The sequence below is a fragment of the Triticum aestivum genome, chromosome 5B, assembly GCF_018294505.1.
Source record: "Triticum aestivum cultivar Chinese Spring chromosome 5B, IWGSC CS RefSeq v2.1, whole genome shotgun sequence".
Taxonomy (NCBI): Eukaryota; Viridiplantae; Streptophyta; class Magnoliopsida; order Poales; family Poaceae; genus Triticum; species Triticum aestivum.
The window spans coordinates 645113881-645131218 of NC_057807.1; the positions used below are offsets into that span (position 1 = coordinate 645113881).

Consider the following 17338-nt stretch of genomic DNA (forward strand, 5'->3'; position numbering starts at 1 on the left):
GTATAGTTTACATCTTCGGGAGGCGGAGATCCCAGAGATGTATCTTTTTTTTAACATCTACATCATCTGTTGGAGTATTGTTTTTGGCCTCTAAAGATGCAAAAGTTAATTATTTTACATCTACATCACTTATTGGAGATGCTCCAAGAAGATTATCCCCCAAACTAAACTGTGTAGACATCTGGAGCGTAGACAATCCTTGAGACAAGGGTATTACTGCCAAGACTGGAGGTGACGGGGACGCAAGACCCGGGAAGCAGGCCACCTCGTCACCGCTCCTTCCATTGGTCCGCGCCCACGCACGCCGACAGTTTCCTGTCCTACCCCTCGTCGCTAGTCGTTGCTTGCTCCGATTTTCCACCCACAATCCGGGCCAAAACACCCGGGGAGCGAAGCAAGAAACCGAGGGCTCTCCTCCCAAGCGCGGATCTACCAGCCTACCCCTACCAGGGCGCGGGCCGCGCGAGGCTCTGGCCTTCCGCTCCTCCAGCATGAGGTAAGCTCCTGGCTCCACTCGCGGTGGCTCCTCTCCTCCCCCTTCGATTCCAGCACTGCTGCATAGATAGCTTCGTCAGGCCAATGGGGAATTTTCGTTAATATACTAGCTCTATGCGTGAATGGTGTTCATTTGACACCCATCTCGACTTAATTAGGCCAAGATAGGGGATTTTTCACTGATTGTATGCGTTACCCGGTCGAATGAGGCTGGATGGAGCAGGATTAATTAGTGGATCAGGCTCTGTATCCGCTGAAAGCAGATGCGGAGATGTGTATCTGAGCAATGCATTCAGGTGCCCGAGGGAGCGACTCGGATGTGCGTTTGGGGAATGCCATTTTGATTGATGGCCGGGGTGAATCTGATCCAGGGACGCCAGCCGCAAGCTCGATCCCGTTGACCTTAGCCGTGCGGTCTGGTTGCCTGCTCCACTAAGTGCAAGCCACACGAATCTGGTAGTGGTATCTGTGAGGCTGCGCTCAGCTCCCTGCACCTGCAGAATGCTAGAGATTCAAGTGAGACAGAGGAACGTTATCGTTGTCGATCCGGTTCTCAGATCCTTGAGTGAAACAGGGATATTCTTGTTCTTCCATTGTCACTGCCTTCCCTTTTCGGATTCTGATGTAGCCTGAAAGCGAGGATCTCATGACAACCACCACCACGGCTGACTCTTGGTACCCCTGTGAGATCACGTTAAGCACCATGTGATCGGCATATATAGCTTTGTTTTTGATGGATTGGCCTGTTAACTAATAGTACTAGGTCCTGAGTTTCAGTTCCAGGGGAGACACTTCGTTCGTTTAAACCAACTAGTATAGCAGTTCAAATACTCTACTTTGCAGTTTTGTGTGGAAATCTTTGAATGTTGCCTCATCACACCCTTGCAGTTAGTGGCAAACTCACCTGATATATTTGTATATATCTAGTTCTGTTTTACATATGTATTCCTCGGTTTTATACGTATAGTTTGAAGCATGAAAAACAGGAACCCTTCTAGGTATTATGTCTACAATTCCCATGTGGTGTGAATGCAATTAACTTTCTGGAGCATAGTTCAGTATTCATTCATTACAACCGTTTCATTGTAGATCTTTTGCACCCATCTGCCACGCCTCGAAACATACTGTGCACATGTGAGATACCCTATAGATCCTTGCTAAGGACTTAAGGAGTGAATTTAAGCTTAATTGCACTGATGATGTGAATAGTGGATTGAAACATGTCTATTCTGTTGTGTCACAGAAATATCCCCAGGATTCTGTTAGTGTCATGTGGCATCCATCGGGGTATATGGAATGTTTACCTAATTATTATTCTGCCTTCTTTCAGGGGAAAAAAGATGATATATGGATTCTCCATCTCCCTTATCCTCATCAACCTGGCTTCCATAATGGAGCGGGCTGATGAGAATCTCCTCCCCGCTGTTTACAAGGAAGTCAGTGCCGCCTTCGATGCTGGTCCCACTGATCTGGGGTACCTTACGTTTATTATGAACTTTCTGAAGTCCATAGCATCTCCCTTGGCAGGTGTCCTTGCTCTTCAGTATGACCGCCCCACTATTCTTGCAATCGGAACTGTCTTCTGGGCTCTATCAACAGGGGCCGTTGGTGTCAGCCAGTACTTTCAGCAGGTTGCATTCTGGAGAGGTGTAAATGGTATCGGACTTGCCATTGTCATACCATCACTTCAGTCCTTCATTGCTGATAGCTACAGAGAGGGCACCCGTGGCGCCGGATTTGGTTTGTTGAGCCTCATTGGCTCAATAGGTGGTATAGGAGGAAGTATTGTGGCAACAGTTATGGCTGGAAGGGATTATTGGGGATTTCCTGGATGGCGGTTTGCATTTATTGTGGTCGCGTTTGCAAGCTTGTTGATTGGGCTTCTTGTTTACTTTTACACCGTTGATCCTAGAAAAACATCTCCAGGAAATTTTGGTGACGACGACACCAATGAGAGGTATGGTTTTCTTCAGATTTTAGATAAATTCTTTGATAGACATTTAATAGTACAAATGTATCATGAAAGCGTAATTAGCATGTATAGTATTGTTGGTGATCAAGTGCTGACATTTTTTTTCTTCTGTTTTCATATCAAACATTATGCTTGCAACTTTTCTCATTCAACTTCCTCTCAGCTCTAAACTATCCAGCTGAGCTGGAATTTTGAGGAAGTGTACCCTGTTTTCTTTTTCTAAGCTGATGTGTTGGATGACCACTTGATTCTACATTAACTTTCGATGTAACAGTACGTGTATCTGTCCTTAAAGCATAATGTTGCTATCTCATGTAAATGGCAGGTCGCGTTTGGTTGGTAACAGTGTTTTCCCTCCACTGTCCATCTGGAACGATTCATGGATAACAGCAAGATCTGTCATGAAAGTGCGGACATTTCAAATCATCGTCTTGCAAGGCATAGTCGGCTCCTTGCCATGGACTGCTGTCGTTTTCTTCACAATGTGGTTTGAGCTAATTGGTACGAGTACAAACCAACGGATATTTCCAATATTTGAATTGACAATAACTCCTTGCTGGAGTTAAACATTAACAAAGTCTTGAAACCTCGTAGGTTTCGATAACAAAAGCTCGGCGGGGTTAAACAGCCTATTTGCCATCGGCTGCGCGAGTGGATCATTTCTTGGTGGAGTAATCGCAGACCGTGTGTCAAGACGCTACCCGGATTCAGGTCGCATCATGTGTGCTCAGTTCAGTGCCTTCATGGGCATCCCTTTCACATGGATCCTCCTCACGGTCATCCCGCAGTCAGTTGACTACTGGTACAGCTATGCTGTCACGCTGTTCCTGATGGGGCTCACCATAAGCTGGTGCGCCACCTGCGCGAACAACCCGATGTTCGCAGAGGTGGTCCCTCCCAAGCACCGCACCATGATCTACGCGTTCGACCGCGCGTTCGAGGGCTCCTTCTCGTCGCTGGCTGCTCCCGCTGTCGGCATGGTGACCGAGAAGGTCTACGGTTACAACGCGAAGACTGTGAACCTGGCGGACGGGTCAGTGGCAGGGGCATACGCACTCTCAAGAGGGCTGTTGACCATGATGATCGTTCCATTTGGTCTGTGCTGCCTGTTCTACACTCCGCTGTACTTCGTGTTCAAGCGTGACCGCGAGAACGCGAGGTTGGCGGCCAGCGCCAAGGATCTGGAGCTAATGTGATGCTCGACGTTTTTTTTACCAGTTTGTTGTTTCAGTTGCAGTATTCGTTAATGCGGTTAGTTGATTCAGTTTGGGGTTGAAATGGTGCAGTTGACAGAATACAGGTTTCACCTTCTTGAGACAGATGAGAAGTACACCTTCAGACACATGAAAAGAAATACGTGAGTACACCTTCAGACAGATGACAAGAAATACACGGGTAGAGACAGTGATTTTAATTTTGCCAATTAGAGAGGATATATATTGTACTAAAACATTGTGTAGGTAAATAAATGGCAGCTGTCATGTTCAATCTCACCGCGCCTAGGATTTATTTTTCTTTTGTCTCCTGTAATCCTGAACTGAATTTTTAGATGAAGAGGGCGTTGCCCCTGATCCTGAACTAGTGAACTTGGTTAAGCAAGAGGAATGAACATTCAGTCGGACGACTGGATTTGTATTTGCCTCCGGCATTATGTTTTCTTGTGCAGAAGCTGCATCATTTGAGTTCAGACAACCAAAACATGCATCCACCACAACTTTGTAGTATGGTTTCTCTTGATACAAATCGTGGGAGACCCTTTTCTCAAACAGAAAACTGCAAGATGAACCTTTTTATTTTTTGCGTGGGAAAAAGGATGTACAACTGTTACGGCTATAACAAATGTAGGATGCCCATGCTTTCAAATGGAGAATATCAGGCCTTGAACTAAGTATTGAAGGCATGCAGGACCAAATTCATACTAGTATTTTAAAGAATATAAACTGGACAACTTTAAAACATGTTTTGCTTCATTCTCTACTTCAGGCAGATGAACTGTAGAATTAGAGAGCATAAATTTTAGGTAGATGAAGAAATGGCAACCATCTCCTTTTATTATCCTGCCTAAACCTGCTTAGGATCAGTGTAGTTTGTGGGGTATTTCTCACGAGAGTTTTGGTAAAAATACAACCTCTGAAAGAAAAAAGGATAATCATTTCTTTTCAGAGCTCCGTTCCTCATCCTTTTGTAACGCACACCACTCGTCTTTCATCCAGTCCCACGCCCACGGCGCACATGGCAAGCGCCTACCTCTCAAGCTTCCGGCAGGCCGCCCCCACCGCCACCAGCGGCGGCGCCGGCGCGTCACCGAGGCCGAGGCCAAGAGCGGTGGCATGCCACGCCTCCGAGCCGTCGGGCACGGGCAGGCGTTCAGCTTGCCTCCGCCTCGGCATCGGCCTCGCCACCGCCGCCATGCCTGTGCTCCACACCGCGCCCGCCCGCTCCACCGCTGACGCCGACGAGGACCCGGAGCCGGCCAACAACGGCTGGTGGCTCACCGAGTTCCCCTTGCCGGTGCCCAAGATCCGCAACAGTACGTACACGCCAACCTTCCCATACACACTCCTACCATATATAGCACCTCTATCATCCTCAAAGACTTTCATGGCGCAGAGGAGATCAACAATGGCGAGTCGGGGACGCGGTCCTTCGTGAAGAACGGCATCTACATGGCCGACATCGGGCCGAGCTTTGCGGCGCACGCCTACCGGATACGCAGCTCCGCCTTCGACCTGCTGGCGCTGGAGGACCTGCTCGGCAAGGAGGCCTCCAACTACGTCAACAAGTACCTCCGCCTCAAGGCCACCTTCATCTACTACGACTTCGACAAGCTCATCACCGCCGCCGACCCTGACGCCAAGCCGCCGCTCCTCGGCCTCGCCAACCGCCTCTTCGACAGCTTCGAGAGGCTGCAGGCCGCCGTCACCACCAAGGACGACGCCGACATCGGGTCCTGCTACGCTGATACCAAGCTCATCCTGCAGGAAGTCATGACAAGAATGGCCTAGCTGGCTAGCTTGCTCGCTAGGACAAACACTTCTTTAATTTTCTCTGAATGTACATTTAGTAATGATACTGAGAAATGCCATGATTTTAGTCATGAACAATTGCCAGAGATACCACACAGTTAATGGAATGCTTCTTCCGAGCGATTAGTCAGAGTTAATTATGTGAATGCTCTGCGTTTTTTTTTTGAACAGTTCCATGTTTCAGTTGCTGTGCTCGTTAACCAGTTAGAGTTGATTCAGTTTGGACTTGAAGACAGAGTACAGGTTTCACCTTTTTCAGATAGATGTAAAGTACACGAATACAGACCACCTTCTTCAGTTCGGACAGAGGAAAAGTACACAAGCTCAGACTGTGTCTTGTTGCTTTGCTGTCAAACTTTTGGTAATTTTAACTACATATACTAAATCTCCAAACAAAATTACCCTTTACCCCTTACCCAAATAACTCCAGGATATATTTTCTGTTGTTGTCTGAAAACGTGGACCTAAGCAAGACTGCAAGAGAAACATCCACACTGACCAATGGTGATACTATTTGCAGAGGATGTAACAGCTATACTCATCTGGTATGGTACCTAAAGTAGCTCTATTTGCAGAATAACTCCAGTATATGTTGTTACAGTAAGTTCAGAGAAGCATAGAGAAAGACAGGATCGTATGGATTGACTTGCTCCTACAAACAGTTTCAAGTTCCAGCCTTCTTAATTGCCTCTCTCCAATCCAAATTCATATCAAAACGGCAAAACCTTGCATGACTACAGTCAAAGTACAGTTGCTTCGACCACTGATTAAGCCCCAAACACCATCCACACACATCCTAGCAGCTAATTAAGTACTAGTAGAAGTTTTGGAGAACTAAATAAAGAACTAACCTGGCTACGGCTCTACTTGCTTCATAGAGAAAGACATGATCATACAGCTTGACTTACTCCTGCAACATTTTGATGTTTCACGTTCCAATCCTTTTGATTGCCTCTCCCCAACCCAGATTTCATAACAAAAATACAAAATAGTGCATGATTGCAGCTAAGGTAGCTCCGACCACAGCTCAGGGCATCTCCAGCCGCGTCCCCAACAGGCCCTCCCCAAGCGATTTTGCCGCGCCGGCGCCAAAAAAAGGCCCCAGTCGCGCCCCCAGAAGCCTGTTTTTCGCCGGCTCGGGCCAAAACTGGTGCCGGCGGACCCAGGCCGAACCCGGCGCCCTGGGGGGGCGCTTGGGGAGCCGGCGCAAGCGAAAAAGGCGCGTGGGCCCACCCTGGAAGCGACCCGAGGGTCTTTTCCCGCCATTTCTTGACGCTTTTCCCTCGCATCTCTCCCGCTCGCTCGCCTTCCTCCCGCCATTCTATCCCTTTCTCCCGCCAAACCCCCTCCCGCTCGCCGCGAAGAAGCACGCCATGCCGCCGAAGAAGTACGCCATGCCGCGCGCGGCGGCAACCGCGACTGGCGCCGTGGTCCAGCCGAAGCAGAGGAAGCCGAGGGCGCCGCCATCGAAGCCACCGGGCCTGTCGAACGCCGAGTGGAGGGTGGAAGTTCAGCGGCGCGAAGAGGTCACCGCCGACAGGCGGAACAGGGCCATAGCCAAGAAGGCCCGCGACAACGCGGCGCGCGCGGCGGCGTCTTCCTCATCGGTCGACCAGGCGGGGATGAATCCACCCGTCGTCAGCCACGCCCAGTACGCGCCCTGGGGACAGCAAGGCGCCGGATCTCCATGGGGTTCATCGTCGCCCGGCTACGCCGATGGCGACGCGCACGGCGGGTTCAACCCAAACGTGACCTTCCCTCATGGTCACCCCGCTACGCGCACGCCCTCGCCCGCCTTCGTCGGCGTGCAGTACCCTCCATACAACTACTTGTCGCCCGCCTCCTACGCGTCCACACCGACGCCCCATCTCTACCGCGGACCGCTACCCTTCTCGCACCTCGGCGACACCGACGACACGGGAGCCGACATGGACGACATCATCGCGACAGGATCGACCACGGCCGCCGAGTCTCCCGGGTTCGCCACCAAGGACGAGGTAGTGGACCTCAACGGTGACATGGAGGCCGAGCTCGGCTACGTCTACGGCGACGACGCGCAGGAACCCGAGGAGGAGGAGGACGAGGAGGAGGAGGAGGAGGAGGAACCGGCTCCTGTTCCGACGAAGGGGCGCCAGAAGAAGAAGAAGCGGGCGGCTAGGTCAGGTGAACCGCGCATCAAGTGGACGTCCAAGGAGGAGGAATGCCTCGCCGAAGCATGGAAAGTCGTCTGCCTCGACCCGACCACCGGCGCGAACCAGAGCTTGGACACGTACCGGGACCGCATCAAGGCCGAGTTCGACGAGCGGAAACTCGTCGACCCCTACTTCAAAGGCGTGTACATGCAGCGCGGCTCCAAGGCGATGGCGAACCATTGGGGGCGTATCCAGTTGGCGTGCAACAAATGGCATGGAATCGTCGAGGAGGTCGCGGCTCGCCCGGAGAGCGGTGCCAGCATTGAGGATCAGGTACGCACGCCGTTCGCCCGCATATCTTCGTCCCCTACGCCCGCCGCCCGCCAACTGTTTGTCTCTCCGCGCAGCTGCTGCATATGTTCGCCATGTATCGGGGCGACAACCAAGACGCCGACTTCAAGCACCTCCACATCTACAAGCGCATTGACAAGTGCGAGAAGTGGGCGGAAGTCCGGCGTGCCCTCGACAAGGCCAAGGAGACATACAAGCCAGACGCGACGACTCCGGGCGCGTCAGAGGGACGGCCGGACGGCCACAAGTTGGCAAAGAAGGGGAAAAGCGCCGACGCGGCAACCACGCGAGTGCAGGAGTCCATCGAGCATTGCCTCGCCGACGCCCAGGCCCGGGCCGTCCTACGCGAAGAGAAGACCGAGGCGCGGTGGTCGTCGCTTATGAAGAACAACGCCATCAAGCTCGACCTGCTCCGGACGAACGTCGCCGCGAAGAAGAGGAACACCGACATGGCTTTTCTGATGAGCGGGGCGGACATGCTCGAGAGCAACGACGAGAAGCTCAAGGCGTAGTACCTGGTGCAGCGCGGACTCATCCTGAACGAGCTGCCGACGGCAACGCCGACGACGCCGATGACGCCCACGACCACATGGACGCCAAGCCCGGACGGCGCCTCTACATCGCCGCCCAGCAGTGCCGAAGCCGCGCCGACGCAGCCCTGCGACGAAGCAGGTCCGACACCGACGAGCCCGCGCACGCCGACTCCGCCAACGCCTGGAGCCGACCAAGCCGAGTGAATCGTTGCACACGGCGGCCCTCTGTTTTTTGTAACGCCAGACTACGTCCGATCGCCGGATTTGCGGCGTCTTTTGAGAGCGGGAACGACCAAGTTTGAATTTCCCGCATTCTGGGGCCGGTGCGTAGGGGCGTGACTGGGAGCTAGGTCGCCCCAGGGGCCGAACTAGCGCCGGCACGCCCCAAGGCCGCTCTATTTAGGCGCCCTGGGGGGCCGAACGGCTGGAGATGCCCTCAGGCCCAGTACAATGCTAGACATGCATCACATTCCCTGAAGAACTATCTACTCATATGATCATATCTACTTAACCGAAGAACTGCCGGCCACGGCTCTAATTAAAAGAAGCAAGCTTGTTGGAGCTTGAGATTCATCAAGCGGCCTCAACCTGGGCCTGGAAGAGAGGCACGTACTGTCCATTGGCGTCGTACGAGTGTGAGCGGTGCCAAACCCTGAGGATCTCGACGGGGACGACGCTGGTGGAGCCATACTCGTCGTAGTAGTCGATGCGGAGCTCGTGGGGGATCTCTCGAGGGTGCTCCAGCTCAAGGACGACGCGGACGGTGGCGAGGTCCGGCGCCGCGTAGCAGGCCGGATCGATCTCGCGCACGTACCCGAATCTGCAGCAGTTGCTCTTGATCCACTCCACCGTGCGCTGCTCGATCGGGTAGTCGCGCAGGGCGGCGTGCACGATGTAGTCGTTCGAGGCGCGCCGGACGCCGGGGGTCTCCTCATCGCGCAGGAGCTTCACGGTGACGCCGTCGAGCACGAAGGGCTGCCGCCCCAGGGCCGCCTCCCGGAAGTCGGGCGTGCGGAACCTCACGGTCGCGTCGGCGCCGCGGGCGGGCGGGAGCAGCTCGAAGTTCTGCGGCAGGTCGAGGGCGAGGGTGCGGAAGACGCGGCGGATGAAGGGCCCCGGTTTGGCGCGGCACGGGGCCTCCGGCGGGGTGATGTAGGCGTACGCGAGGCGCCGCGCGTAGTACTCCGCCTCGGGGTCGGCGGTGAAGTTGAGGTACGCCTTGATTCTTGTGGCCCGGGGTTCCGTGAGCATCTCCGGCGGCAGGTAGACCGCGGTGGCGGCCGGAGGGATGTTGCCATAGGACGGGCGGGTTACGAAGGCGGGGCGGTCGGAGGGTGTAGGGATCTCCAGCGCCGTCGCCCCGGGCGGCAAGGTGCGGTCGGCGCCGGCCGCCAGCATCTTTTTCTGGTGGAGAAGGCAGTGGCGGCGCCTGGGTGGAAGCGCTAGGAATTGCTGTCGCTATAACGCATCATTCCTGTACTGTCAAACCAGTCCAGCGTCAAAGAAAATTTAACCAAACTAGTGAGTAACTTTATTTATGTCCCTATTACAATGTTCGAACCTAGCTATATAGTAAAATCACAAACAAGATGGTAGCGATCGTCGAAAATCATGGCAGCAACCCTCGAGTAATGATCACTCATCTTCATCTTTTTAATGACCTCCAAATTGTCAGAATTAATAACGAGAGATTGCATTATATCCTTTGCGCAAGGGCAATACAGAATATGAGCGCCAAAACGTCAACCATTAGGGCATCCTCACAGTCGTCGATTTTTTCATTCCCTCCAGCGATGAAGTTTCCTTTATCGTCCCTTAAAACCGCCCCATCGTACCCCTAAGCAAGTCTTGATCAAATGAAGCGTCAAGGTTAAATTTGACAAAAGCCCTAGGCGAAGATTAATCCCTGTTTTCTCATGGTAGCCTTTGGATAGGACGACGGTAACATAGTTTGCGGTAATGGTGTGAGTCCCCGTAGTAACCTGAAAAGGATCTTGAACTACCCCTTCAAGAACCAACTTATGGCTTACCCACTATAAATACCAAACCGTAATGGTGATCATCTCCCAAGCTTCCAGAAGGCCCAAGCTGGATAAATCCTGGCCTGGCAATTGAAGTAAGAATTTCAGGACTGCCTCACCAGCATGGTCAACCTCACAGACTCTATTAATAATTTGGTCAATTCCTGGCCTTTTCCAAACATCCCTAGCAATATTACCATAGAAACAACAAGTGTTTTGTATCCTCTGGACCAGCTGAACAAGGGGGACATTTGGGGAAAACTTTCAGGTGTCTATTGGCAAGAGTGACACGATACAACAAGGTACCATACAACATATGCCAATTTTTTTTTTAACCTTTGCCGGACAAGAAAGCTTCCAGATGTTACACCAAATGGGGTTAAGAGTGGAGCGTCCCATTCCATTTGTGTGTTGTAGTTTCCTCCCATGTTGGTGATTCCACACAAAGTAAGCTGACCGGATTGAAAACAACACATCCTTTGTGTAACTCAAAGTGACAAAGTCATCCATGTAAAAAATTAAATAAACAGAAAATGATTCTCCAAAAAAACCGTTAGGAAAAACTAGCAGTGCCTGCTCGAAAAATAACCGTCTACCATTTTTTGACAGATTTGAAAAAGTCAATCAATTAAAAAATGCACTCTTCCAAGTACAAATATTAGAGTGTGGACTGACAATTGGATTCCGAGAAGGCTCTTTCGTGACCACGCGTTCCAACGCGCGATCCACTTGGTGCCATTGATTGGCATGCAAAGTGTACACAGAAAAGGTGCCGTTAGTTGATCACAAGTTACTAATAAATATTTTTATTGAAATCTTCTAATTAATCCCTCGACCAACCGTAGATGCTGCTACTGAGAAACATCGCATGCATATGCAACTTCACAGGGTTAGTTAGGTCCATGAAGCCATCTGAAATCTTCAGTTCCGCGGTATGATATCTATCGATTTCTCTACAACTCATTTGATCAATGTTCTTGGTATCAATCCAACACTAACCTCTCAAGAAGATGTTCACTAACACAGCAGAATTCTTATCATATTTGCAAGTATCAAATTTGACCTTTATCCATAACTGTAAGCTTTTGACATTCCTTTCTTGGTACCTTGCAGGTTTAGTTACTATTTTCAAATAAGTGGCATCTAGCGACCCATCTTTCAGGGAGTATCTTTGAACCAATAAACCTTGGGGGGCTTCAACATCTTTCAGGACATTGTGGGGTTTATTTTGGGTCCGAAGAGTGTGTACATAGAGATTGACACATTTATGATCCAACTTACAATTTGTGTTATGACAAAAGAATCTTGCTGCGAGCATTTATATTTGAGGAGATGTTCTCGAGAAATCTCCACCTTTTAATTTTACTACTATTTTGTTGGTTACATGTATGAAGCTAAGTAATAACTTCTTGGTCTCTTGGAGTTTGAATGGCCTTTTGCTGCTCATGCTTAACTGAACTATGCAACATGGTTATATTGCCGTTTCTTTGTCACTATCATGGTTCGCACTGCAGCAATGTTGAGGTATTGTAATATATTTTTGTTTTTTTTCAACAATAAACTACGTTAATGTAAACCTCTAATACCATTTATTTTGCAGTGGGTTGCTACGAGTTATTCCTTTTACCAAGGGATCCTAGATTGAGTGATTTACCTGATGTTATTCAATTTTATGGTCTTTTCACTATATTCAGAAGCGGACTCTGCCGGAACTGTTCCATTTCTTGGGCTATATTTCTATCTTCACTCACGTTCTAGATTGTGCTTTCTAACATCTTATTATTTTAGGAACTTACAATTAACTTCTTCAAACCGTCATGATTGCAAGTTTGTTGATGTTCTGTTGATGGTGATGTTGCTTAATGTAGAGGATGCTTCAGGATTGCCTATTTTCCAACAAATAATGCACTACATTCAGTGCCGGACTACAAAAAATATGGCTTCTACTTCTAACTACAACTACTATAGTTTAATATACAATTTATATTTACAATACAAATATCATTTCATGGAAATGTACTGTCTTATAACTGATTCCTACTATTCTCATCTTTTTGACGTGGATTTTACTTTGAAAATACACAACAGATTCCCGCAGCAACGCGCGGGGTATCATCTAGTTGTACTAAATGCACTGTGTAGATAAGTAAATAAACCTGCTCAGGGTCAGTGTAGTTTGGGAGTATTTCTCAAGAGAGTTTTGGTAACAAAAGACATTAAAAGTTAACTTTTATTAGCTCAGAAATAGTTAATAAATGACCAATCAAAGATTGCACCTTGAAATTTCAACCTAACCATACTATTATATATTTGAAGAAATGTGAACAGGATTTGAAGTTTGCATCAATTTGGTTTTGACTAGTGTCACCTCACCTCTAGTTGTAACTAGATATTACTAAAACTCCCAATAGAGGAAAAGAAGAGGAAAACCTAGATTTTTTGGCACTATTCATGCCTTCAGTTCAAAGGAATGGGGCTATTGAAAAATAAGGAACTTTTCCTTTAATCTTAGTTTCAATGGGAAAAAAAGTAGGAATTCTAACATCCACTTGGATCTCCTTTTCAAATTCCTATACATGAAGAACGAGACCAAGATGCCTAGTGGCATAATAGCATTCTAACTATACGATTTCATGTGGTTGACATTGATTTGAGTATGTTTCGTAGGATTCTTATGTTTTTCCAATCCATGTGAACTAAACACTCAAGTTCACCAATTCTCTGTTTTGTGCATGCATTCCTATTCATGTTCATATGTTTTCCCTATTCTCGAGTTAGAATTCTCCAAACCAAAGGCCCTAAGGTTTTTTTTTTGATGAAATTTTTTGTATCTAGGGGAACCATTGATATCAAGAGTAAGAAGTGCAGGAGAGCAAGAGATACAAGCCTAAGGATGCCCATGCCACCCCTAATTTGTTTCCAAGAGGATTCAAAAGGCTAATGCTCATGGAGTTTCCCGATATAGCATCACCTAATATCTAGTTTTTTTTAAAACCTGTGCTAAACCACCAAAAAAATTGCAAAATATTTTTCTCATATCATGTACTCCCTCCGTTCCTAAATATAAGTCTTTTTAGAGGTTTCAAATGGACTACAATATACGTATGTATATCGACATACTTTAGAGTGTAGATTCACTCATTTTGCTCTGTATGTAGTCACTTGTTGAAATCTCTAAAAAAAACCTTATATTTGGGAACGAAGGGAGTATTAATGACATACATTTCAGAGATGTGCACTAATGCAAGTCATGAGAGGCCATTAACCTGGATTAATCCTACAATAACCGCCTGCCCGAACAAGGAGTCCCGACACAACCTGCCAGAGAAAAAGGGCCAGTCGACCGATGCCACAACCATGCGGGCTATACAAACGCGTTCACGGTAAACCTTTTATTGGTAGTTTCATTTTTCGAGCAGTCTGACAAATAGATTAAAAAAATCCAGTGCCATTTATTTTCATTTGGAACACTGTTTTTTTTGGGAATGGAACGCTGAAACTTAATTGGCACTCCCTCGTCCGGAAATACTTGACATCAAAATGAATAAAAGAAGATGTATTTAGACGTATTTTAGTTCTAAATACATCCTTTTTTATCCATTTTGATGACAAGTATTTTCGGACGGAGGGAGTAGAAAATAACGGAATAGTTTCTCTAGAATTCCAGCAAAGAAAATGACAAAATTGGATAGCATCGGCCTGGCCCCGGCTATTGATTTGGGCCGTTGGTTGGGCTCTCAGAATTGCATTAGGCCCGTTTTTTGAGGCTCTTCCTTCCTCCCGCCCGTGTTGTTCCCTCCAAAACCAACCGACGACCAACCGCAGAAGGAATCTCTCTGCTTCGATCGGTTGCAGCGGGACGGGAGACGCTCTCCTCTGCTGTCGTCGACTATATAGCTAGCCTCCCTCGCCTCGCCTCGCCTTCCTCCTCTCCTATCCGCCCTCTCCCTCTCTTCTTCATCTGGGGTAGTGCGCCGTGCGCCAGCGGTTCTTGGGCGAGATGGCGGACAAGGGGAAGGGGAAAGCCGACGCCCGCTATAAGCCATGGCAGCGGCGGCGTCACGGTGCAGCGGGGACGGAGACTGAAGCCGTCGACGACACTGCCGGTACTTCGTCGCGGACTTCAGGGCGGACGGAGACTGCCGGCGGCGGCGGGACTCAGCAGGAGCTTCCACCCGGCGTCTCTTACCAGTTCAGTGGAGGTAGGTGCCCAAGAAACCGGCGTCCTTGGTTCTTGCGTTGGTGCCCGCTTCTTGGATTGTAACATCCGATGCCTTTGTTTCTTGCAGCTCCCGGTGGCGGGGGCGGGACGGGGCTCTCTCAGTCGCAATTGAGGATACCTACGACGACGACGACGGTACAGCAGCCGCTGAGCAATCAAGGTGCGTTCTCTCCCCTCCCAAGAAAATGGCAAAATTCTTTCTCTCTGCTTGTCCGTGCGCTTCTTGGTTCTTGACTGACGCCGGAGTTGGATTTCTTGGTTTCTGTTGTGTAATTGTGGTTGCAGCCCGTGGGAGTGCGCCCTTCGGCGGCCAGAACCAGATCGCCAACCCACAGTTCGCTGGAGGTGGCGGCGGGGGTGGGTCAGGGGCGGGGTACGGGGGATTCTCTCAGTTTGGTGTGTTCCCTCCCTCCCAAGTCCCAACCCATTCTTGATTTCTGTTGCGCAAAACTCTTTCTCTCCGGTTCATCATTGACGCCGGCCGGAGTTGGATTTCTTGGTTTCTGTTGCGTAATTCTCTCTGTTGCAGCCGGTGGAGAATAAGGCTTGTTGTATTCTAGTAATAACATGTGTGAGGAATTAAACCTTGGTTTGTTGCAGCTCACGGGCACGGGGGATTCTCTCAGATGTATTCGAGGCCACCGGCGGCGATGCTCCAGCCGACTCTGGGCAATAATCCAGATCCAGGTGCGTTCCGCTCCCAAGAAAAGCGCCAAATTCCGTGTCTCTGGTTCGTGCGCGCGGTTCATGGTTCGTTGACGTCCGACATTGATTTCTTGGTCTGTAATTCTTTTGTAGCCTACACCGGGGAGGCTTCCACGGTACGGGAGTGCAGTATTTGCAAAACGCCCACAGCAGGGCTGTGGACCGCGGCGACCGTGCAAGGTACACGGGTGGGAACCCCGCTGCCTTTGTGCGATGCTTGCCACAGCAAAATCTTCAGCTGGGACAGGCCTCTACAGCATCTGCACCGATATCTTGCCACTACAGGTGGGTTGGGTAGCATCGTGCTCGGTTCTTGCGCGCGTTGCCTGGGTGCCGGATTGTTTGTACTAACAGCTAGCGGTTTCTTGCAGCTGTGGGTCGCGGCGCCGGGTCGATACATTCGTTTCTTACAGCTATCGGTCGCGCCGGCGGGTGGGATCAGGGGGACTTGGTTCTGGCGATGAGGTTGCTCCCGCGGCCGCCGGGCGATCAAGGTGCGTTCCCTTCCATCCCAAGAAATTCTCTCTCTCTCTCTGGGCTCTGGCCCAGTGGGCAGTGGCCCGTGCGTTCCTTGGTTCTTCACTGACGCCGGAGTTGGATTTCTGTTGTGTGATTCCTCTGTTGCAGCCGGTGGGAGTGCGCCCTTCTTCGGCATCGACGTGCCGAGCGGCTACGTTTTCTTCTCCGGCGGCCAGAACCAGATCGCCAGTTCCGACGGCGACGGGGTAATTTTAATTCAATTTGCGATGCATTATATTAGTCACCAACTCACGAGTCACGACTGATTGATTTCTTCTCGGCTCTGTCTTTGCACCGGCACAGTCTGCAATGAGCCCATGGTGCGTTGTTTGCAACAATGCCGCGGGCACGCTTTGGGACTGCCTGCCCATCTGCGAGGCTTGCTACCACACGGCTCGCTACAACAGGGAGGTCTACAGGGCTCGCATGCAGATCGGCAATGCCAGTGCGGCTCAGGCTCAGGCTCGGGCTGACGCTCAGGCTCTCAAGGATCAGGCTTATCAGGCTATGGCTCAGGCTCTGGCTCTGGCTCAGGAGCAGGCTCTGGTTCAGAAGGCTCAGAAGGCTCAGCCTCAGCCTCAGGCTCTGGTTCAGAAGGCTCAGAAGGCTCAGGCTCAGGGTATTGCCATTGATCAGCAGCGGCCATTGATCACGCTCTACCCCCGCCACGCCCCGCGACCAAGTGGATGCCGTTATTGCGGATATCGTCATTGCGGGCTGCAGCCCACGTGCGAGACTTGCTGTAGATTGATGAAACTATAAACTTGAGTAGATCCATCGATGAAACTATAAACTTGAGTAGATCGACGAAACTATACATATACTTGTAGGACTTGATTCCTTGCCACTTAGTAGATGAAACTATACTTTGCTGGGGATCGATGGCATTCAGTTCAGGGTGCAGTCTGACGCTTTAGTTTTGCCTGCCTTATTTTAACTGGTTTTTGGCTCTTTGTGTTTGATTCATTTACTTTCAGTTCAACCATATGACTACTTAGAGTTTAGTTCCTACTACTGTTTACGTGTCCAGTTTACGCTTTTATCTTTCTGGCCAATACTACATATAACAGATGTTATCAGTCCTTTTATATCTTCCTGACGCTTTTATCGTCGGTAAATGATTTGGCGTGTAGAATAGGCTGTGGATGCTTTGGTTTCCTGACGCTTTAGTTTTGCCTCAAGTGTTTGACTTTTGGTTCAACCAAATGAGTAATCAGAGTTTAGTTGCTACTGTTCTGGTGTACGCTTATGAGTGATGATTATTGTAAATTCTAGTAATATGCTATGGCCAATATATATAACAGATTCAGTGCTGCATATGCTTGTCGTTCATAAGTGATTCAGCATGGAGAATAATTATGG

The 17338-nt window shown here is 49.7% G+C and overlaps 4 protein-coding genes across 4 annotated transcripts; all 4 read left to right on the top strand.

Moving 5' to 3' along the window:
* Positions 1-260: 260 nt before the first annotated feature.
* Positions 261-4118, top strand: LOC123113871 (sugar phosphate exchanger 3). The gene is made up of 4 exons (XM_044535195.1): positions 261-496; positions 1826-2452; positions 2793-2968; positions 3062-4118. Exons 1-4 carry the CDS (start codon positions 492-494, stop codon positions 3661-3663), a joined length of 1410 nt encoding a protein of 469 aa, XP_044391130.1. The 5' UTR covers positions 261-491; the 3' UTR covers positions 3664-4118.
* Positions 4119-4638: 520 nt separating this feature from the next.
* On the top strand, positions 4639-5616 carry LOC123117358 (photosynthetic NDH subunit of lumenal location 3, chloroplastic). The gene is made up of 2 exons (XM_044538129.1): positions 4639-4997; positions 5078-5616. The coding sequence occupies exons 1-2, from the start codon at positions 4700-4702 to the stop codon at positions 5470-5472; spliced, it is 693 nt and encodes a 230-aa protein (XP_044394064.1). The 5' UTR covers positions 4639-4699; the 3' UTR covers positions 5473-5616.
* An 8729-nt stretch (positions 5617-14345) lies between these two features.
* LOC123115164 (keratin, type I cytoskeletal 10-like) lies at positions 14346-15295 on the top strand. Its single transcript, XM_044536404.1, has 4 exons — positions 14346-14732; positions 14820-14966; positions 15038-15148; positions 15282-15295. Exons 1-4 carry the CDS (start codon positions 14531-14533, stop codon positions 15293-15295), a joined length of 474 nt encoding a protein of 157 aa, XP_044392339.1. The 5' UTR covers positions 14346-14530.
* Positions 15296-15861: 566 nt separating this feature from the next.
* On the top strand, positions 15862-16797 carry LOC123117360 (uncharacterized). The gene is made up of 3 exons (XM_044538130.1): positions 15862-15951; positions 16085-16182; positions 16280-16797. The coding sequence occupies exons 1-3, from the start codon at positions 15918-15920 to the stop codon at positions 16736-16738; spliced, it is 591 nt and encodes a 196-aa protein (XP_044394065.1). The 5' UTR covers positions 15862-15917; the 3' UTR covers positions 16739-16797.
* Positions 16798-17338: the final 541 nt, after the last annotated feature.

Excerpts from the sequence above, each read along its gene's own strand:
- LOC123113871 (XM_044535195.1), top strand. Across the intron at positions 2,453-2,792 it reads GACGACGACACCAATGAGAG|GTCGCGTTTGGTTGGTAACA; the intron begins GTATGGTTTTCT and ends TGTAAATGGCAG. Across the intron at positions 2,969-3,061 it reads AATGTGGTTTGAGCTAATTG|GTTTCGATAACAAAAGCTCG; the intron begins GTACGAGTACAA and ends GAAACCTCGTAG.
- LOC123117358 (XM_044538129.1), top strand. The coding sequence starts at position 4,700 with ATGGCAAGCGCCTACCTCTCAAGCTTCCGGCAGGCCGCCCCCACCGCC. Across the intron at positions 4,998-5,077 it reads GGTGCCCAAGATCCGCAACA|AGGAGATCAACAATGGCGAG; the intron begins GTACGTACACGC and ends TTCATGGCGCAG.
- LOC123115164 (XM_044536404.1), top strand. The coding sequence starts at position 14,531 with ATGGCGGACAAGGGGAAGGGGAAAGCCGACGCCCGCTATAAGCCATGG. Across the intron at positions 14,733-14,819 it reads CTCTTACCAGTTCAGTGGAG|CTCCCGGTGGCGGGGGCGGG; the intron begins GTAGGTGCCCAA and ends TGTTTCTTGCAG. Across the intron at positions 14,967-15,037 it reads TTCTTTCTCTCTGCTTGTCC|CCCGTGGGAGTGCGCCCTTC; the intron begins GTGCGCTTCTTG and ends TTGTGGTTGCAG.
- LOC123117360 (XM_044538130.1), top strand. The coding sequence starts at position 15,918 with ATGAGGTTGCTCCCGCGGCCGCCGGGCGATCAAG. Across the intron at positions 15,952-16,084 it reads GCGGCCGCCGGGCGATCAAG|CCGGTGGGAGTGCGCCCTTC; the intron begins GTGCGTTCCCTT and ends CCTCTGTTGCAG. Across the intron at positions 16,183-16,279 it reads CCAGTTCCGACGGCGACGGG|TCTGCAATGAGCCCATGGTG; the intron begins GTAATTTTAATT and ends GCACCGGCACAG.